The sequence below is a fragment of the Meleagris gallopavo genome, chromosome 8 (assembly GCF_905368555.1).
Source record: "Meleagris gallopavo chromosome 8, MGAL_WU_HG_1.1, whole genome shotgun sequence".
Lineage (NCBI taxonomy): Eukaryota > Metazoa > Chordata > Aves > Galliformes > Phasianidae > Meleagris > Meleagris gallopavo.
In genome coordinates, this window is record NC_139411.1 from 15,059,782 (window position 1) to 15,065,781 (window position 6,000).

At 40.6% G+C, this 6,000-nt stretch overlaps 1 protein-coding gene across 23 annotated transcripts in view; it reads left to right on the top strand.

Annotated features, from left to right (window-relative positions):
* CAMK2G (calcium/calmodulin dependent protein kinase II gamma) overlaps window positions 1–5,447 on the top strand; it is a 123,559-nt gene extending 118,112 nt beyond the window's left edge. For 22 of the 23 annotated variants that reach the window (XM_085229874.1, XM_019617944.3, XM_085229883.1 and 19 more), the window contains 2 exons: window positions 964–1,209; window positions 2,682–5,447. In XM_085229874.1, the coding sequence (XP_085086000.1) occupies window positions 964–1,196 (233 nt within the window). In that variant the 3' untranslated portion in view covers window positions 1,197–1,209; window positions 2,682–5,447. The remainder of the gene's footprint in view (window positions 1–963; window positions 1,210–2,681) is intronic. The other variant, XM_085229876.1, reaches the window with a different exon arrangement.
* The last annotated feature ends 553 nt before the right edge of the window (window positions 5,448–6,000 follow it).

Consider the following 6,000-nt stretch of genomic DNA (forward strand, 5'->3'; position numbering starts at 1 on the left):
CCAGAATCAGCAAGCACTTGGTTGTGCATGGCCTGTGATGCATGCTTTCTCTCAAAGCCTTTTCCAGCAACAATTTCTATGCTAACTCCCAAATCCCTTCACTGTAGGCATATGATTTGCCTGATTCAAATTATTTATAAGCATGGACAACAGGAGCTTTAAAAGTTTGTGGCACCAGATTTGCTACTGATCTGAAATGGAAAAGAATGATCGTATTTTCGAAGAAAAAAAAAAATCTGTGTGTTTGAGATAGATGTACTGAATAGTCAAACATGAAAATAATTATCCACAAATTACTGATGTGTTAACTTGTGGTGTTCCCTAGGCAGTTTCTGATCTCTAATACCTAATGAACCCCTGAAGTGGATACAAGGATCACTTTGCCAGTTTATTGGGACAGTAAAAGTGGATTTGCCTCCCTTTCTGGGTGTCTCCACAAGATGAGAACTGAAATGTAATTTGTTTTATTTTGAGAAGTGAATCGAGGTGTTCAGTATTTGAAATTCCAAGTGTGCAGAGACTTTGTCTCTTTCAGAAGCCTGTTCTAGAGTGAGTTTTACATTTTTCTGAGACCTGTTTGTATTTACTGCAGACCTAGCTTATAGATTTCCTGATCATTTACTCCCTTGCAACACAATGTTCTGGTAATTAAAACATCATTTCCTGTAACTGAAGAAGCAGCAGCTTTGATATTGAGAGTAACAAGTATCCTTTACAGAAGTGAGAGCAAGGAGAACGGGGGATTCTAGGCGATAGTAAGGGCTCAGTTCCAAAGGAAAAGGATTGGTGCTAGGAAAAAGAATTGGAAAGGCTTGGATTTTTGCCTGGAAAATGATGAGCAATTTTTGTTGTATCCCCAAACCAAGCCTGGAGGTGAGTAGACTACAAAAGATGGTGGATGGGAGGGAAGCTGTGCCTCTCTCAGTGATAAAATTAAGCTGATGATTTTGCATGTTCTGCCAGTACTGTCGAAGAACAGCAAGCCAATACACACCACCATCCTGAACCCCCACGTCCATGTCATTGGTGAAGATGCTGCCTGCATCGCATATATCCGCCTGACTCAGTACATTGATGGCCAAGGCCGGCCCCGCACCACGCAGTCCGAAGAGACACGTGTCTGGCACCGCCGAGATGGCAAGTGGCTGAATGTCCACTACCACTGCTCTGGAGCCCCTGCAGCACCTCTCCAGTGAGGATCATACACAGGTATGGGCTATCAGGGAGAGAGTATCGTGCGCACACCAAAGGTGCGCTATGTGGGAATTCACTGTCGTATGCTTTGACTATTCAGTGATGTTTCGCTGATTGAAAGAGAACCATTTTCAGTTGTCTGTAGGCTAAAAACTTACACTGCTCTGTGAAAGCCCAGTCCTCTGTACTCAGGAGGGTTATCTGCCACTCTTAACAAACTGGAGTCGTGTGCCAGATGGTTGCCCCTGAGCATAGCTACCATAGTACCTCTAGTGCTTCCTCAGCTCTGTGCTCAGACCACAGTTAATGGTCCTGCTCTGCAGGCCAGAGAGGAAGAGCATCACGTGGTGTGCATGGATTTTCTGTTTCCTAGCTATCAGGGATCTGCTTTCTATACTACAGAAAGGATTCTTGTTTGGTTGCTGTGGCATAGTGGTTTCTGTTATTCAGATGTACGTAATCTTTCTGCCTCCTTTCACTGTATGCTGAAGTTTGTCACATTCGTTTTTAAACACCTAAGTTTCCTAATCTTAGCAACTTTTTACTAATGATTTTCTATTTAAGAGCAAAGGGAAAACAAACAAACAAAAAACAACTCTCATACTTGGTAAGGAAGCTTTCCTAAATGCGGTCATTTGAGAATGAGTCACTCTAGTATAGTTTTGGTTTCTTGTTTACTGCCTAGAGCAATTTTTATTCTTGCATGATGTGAGGGATTGAACCCTATTGATGGCAGTGGAAAGAATGTGGACTGTCACAAGCAAATTGCAGAGATCACAGATGGAATTTACAAAGTAACAGCCAGTCCGGATGCGCTACAAGCAGTGAAGCTTTCAAGAGAGCTGAATTTTCAGGAAATCAGACAATTAGAAAACTAAAGCCTTTGGAATGAGAAAAAAATAACTTATTTACATCACTTTTCATCATAGAAATGTTGAGGAAGGCTTCTATCATAGATTTAGTCACTCCAAAGTATCAAAAAGGATGCAGAACAGATCAGGATATAAAAGACATTACATTGTAGACATTAAGAAAATCCAAGGACGTAAGTATTGAAGACTTTAAAATTGTAATTACTGTAGTTCTTCTATTCAAGGCAAAAGCCAATCGGAAATGAGGCAGAAACTTTTCCTTAGGACCAGACTTTTTGATCAGTCCTTTGGGAAAATTTCTCCAACTTCTGTCACACATCACTATGAGATAGTAGACCCAGATCTGCTCCAGTCAAGCAATTCATTTTACCAAGCAGCTACTTTATTAGCATACTGAGTCACCTAGAAAGGAAAATATGTTCCCTCTTGTCTTCATAGCTCTCTTGATGAGCCTGTCTGTTTTAGGAAGAGTTTCTCCCTGCACCAAGTAATTAGCTTACAGAAAAACTTGTTCTATGAATTGTGCACAGCTAACATTTGACTTTCTTTCCTTTCATCTTCTGTCCTGTTCTCCCCTCTCCTTTCTGGGTGGATGCTACCTCTTCATGACTGCAGCAACTTGCGGAGATACTCAGCTGGAGGGCAATATCTTCTTAGCAAGCAGCTCTGGAGTGCCTGAGTGACAGCAATGGTCATGTCTGTTTTGACATTAATAAATAAATAAATAAAAATTACAAATGGGCAGCAGCCAAATGCACGAAACCCTGCATGCATCTGATGCTCCAGGCGCTGCCTTTCTGTTGTTTTCCATGGATCCATCGTGTCTGTTTCTGCTGTACGAAGGTGTTTTTAAATCTTAAAAAAAAAAAAAAAAAAAAAAAAGACATGTTGTTTGTATAAAATAATTAAAAAACAGGAGTAATGCTAATTAAATGACAGATTATCCAACATGCCCCCCCCCCAGGGCTAAGAAAATGGCAGCAGCTGGAACATCTTTCTGAAATGAAGTGAGGGGGAAAGCAAAAGTGAAGGAGAGAGAGAGAGAGAGAGGGAGAGAAAAAAAGAAGGCGGCTTGAGCAGCGGATGGCTGAACTGTGTTCTACAAAGCCCAGTGGAAGTTAACATCGCGTTCAGGCTAAACTGTGACTTCAGTCAGTGAGCGGTGGCGTGGAGACCCCAGAGGAGCCAGAGTGAAGGCTGGGGATCGTGAGCGAGGAGGCACTTCTCTTCGTATTGCCCAGCAGACTGACTTCAGCCTGAGTTTCTTACATTTCTGCACAGCGAGAACGCCATGGAAAGCTGGTTGCTCAGCTGCTGGATCCCAAAACAGACTTTTCTTTTTTTAAGAAACAAAACAGGATGTTGATTTAAAACTAATGGTGGAAGTAGGGATTAAAGAAAATGGATTTAAGTGAATATAATTTAGATAGAAGCTTGCTCTTCAGAGATATAAGTCCTAGGAACAGCTACTACCTGGCTAGATGTGGAGACTTGAAGCCAGCTTATTTAATTTAACAACAACACAAAACAAACAAAAAAAAAAAAAAAAAAGGAAAAAGGAAAAAAAAATGCATTGCATTAAGAGGAGAAGTTTCAGAGGAAAGAGGGTATATGTCTGGGATTTTCTAATTTTTTTTTTTTCCTTTCTAGTAGCATAGTTGGGATCCACAATGCTGCAGAACACGTGTTCCTTAGGAAGCAGACAAGAAACTTAGTGTTACGTTCTTCGTGAAGACTTGCACATACACTCCTATATGAGGCATAAATAGCGTGTGTTTTTTATACTGAAATATATGCACCCATAGAATTAAAGGGGTTACCTGGCCTCCTGTTTGATTTGTTTGATCTCTGATGAAAATAGCAGTGGGAGCCAGCAGCCCCAGCCAGGTGCTTCTCCCCACCACTATAACCCATCTGATGTTTGTAAGTGTCATGTTTCCTAGTGTTTATTTGGATAATTTTTCTATTTTTTACAGTGATGTTGTAACACAGAAAACTATCAGATCAGAACCTCAAACCATAGCTGTAGGACTCCGGGCCACCTCCTGGTGCTGCCTCTGGGTGTTAGAGGATACCTCATGAAGCAGAGGGGAAAGGGAATTAGCACATGTGATCTGATGTTTGTCCTTTGGGCCAAGTCATCTTCCTTTCTTTTCTTTGCTGGAAAGGGAGTCCGTTTCCTTTATTCATTGCATAGGGAATGTGGAATTGTTTTGTTGATCTTACCAAGAACTGATCCTAGCCCCAAGAAGCAAACTACCTTTCTGGTGGACCCTTTCAGTAACAGTTTGTCTTGACCAAGGGGAAGGACAGGCTTATTCATTATTTACAGAATCTGAGACGGCCTATTACCTGAATTTCTGTCTACCCCTCATCATTTTGTGGATCCTTGAAGGAAATTAACATGATTGCATTGACAGCTTATGAAATGTGAGGCAACCTCTGCACAGACTACGGGACAGAAGAAAGCTAATTTGGAATTTTAATCCTATTTAACAGAATGCAGAAAATAAAAGCTGTTGCACAAAGTGGGGCTGTCTCCCCCAGATTGCTGTCTGCTCCCTATTTCAGAGAGGTGCTATCCCACACCAGGATTGGATCAGCTAACCTGCTAGGCAGGAAAAGACCATGCGCATCTCTCAGGTTTGTCTGAATAAATACTCTTCTCTTCCTCCCTCCACCACCCAGGGAGGACTGTGGGGCTTGAACGCATAGGGGGCAAACACTAGGTGTTAATATTTCAAAACATTTTAAAGACAGCACTAAGCCAATGAGTGAAGTGGAAAAAATGAAAAGCCTTGATATTTTATTCAGATTTTTTTTTTTTAAGTCACGAGAGCGCAAACAGGAGATTACAATTATGCCATTTAAAAGGATAAATACAAAACATTATGCATGCCTTCTTTAGGTCTGATCTTCCTTGTCTCTTTACCTGATGATTAATAAGAAAAAGAAAACCCTCTGTATTAAGTATCTGCATCTTTCAGAGAAGATTTAAAAAGAAAAGAACTCTTGGGTTTTTTGGTTTTGCACAGTCTTGGAGACAAACTCTCTTTTGTTTTCTTTTTGTTTGTTTTGTTTCCTTTTAAGTTAATGAGAACCCTAGCTTGGTATGGCCATTATCAAACACAGCTGTACACCTTTAGCATTCTTAATGTTCTCTTATGGGGCTAATATAAGCATCTATATAATATATATTATAAATATCACATTTTAAACAGGAAATGGAAGGCATTTGATGCAGAATTTTTGCATGATATAGAAATAACTAAAGTTAGCTAGTGTTTGTTTGTTTGGTCTGAATGTTGGTAGAACCTTCATAGCTTTGTTACAATGAAACCTTGAACTGAAGATATTTAATAAAATAACATTTAAACAGTGCCCAGTTTTTGAATGTCACATTTTTTGTTTTAACCATGGGACTTCTGGCATAAAAATTATTTTTAAAAAGAGTTATTTTACATGTCGGTAAATAATGTGATTAGAAACTATCATATTTAAAAAGAAAAAGGTAAGTGATTCTGTAACTGAGAGGAAATGGTGGTGGCATTATTTAAAACAAAGGGCCAGGAGAGCCTGTGCAAATGAACTTCAGAATATTTCCCTGATGGACCAGGGAATAATAAGGAAGTGTTGCTTCTGACCCTGATAGCCTAGCCTAGCTGTGCTGTTACCTCCTTTCTTGGTCTGTGTTTTCCTCGCCAGTATTTCAGCCTTTTTGTGGGAGAAATGTCTCACCTTTGGATTTGCCTGATGTAGATGTACTGATGCAAGCTGCTTGGCAGCCCTAGGTCTGCTAGCTGCCCTATTTCTTTTGTGTTCTAGAATGGGCACTCCTGTGGAGCCCAGATCCGGCCACTGGCCCCTGCAGAACCACCTGCTCCAGCAGTGCAAGGGGTTTGCAGAGCAGAAGTTGTTTGGATTTTAGCTGCTG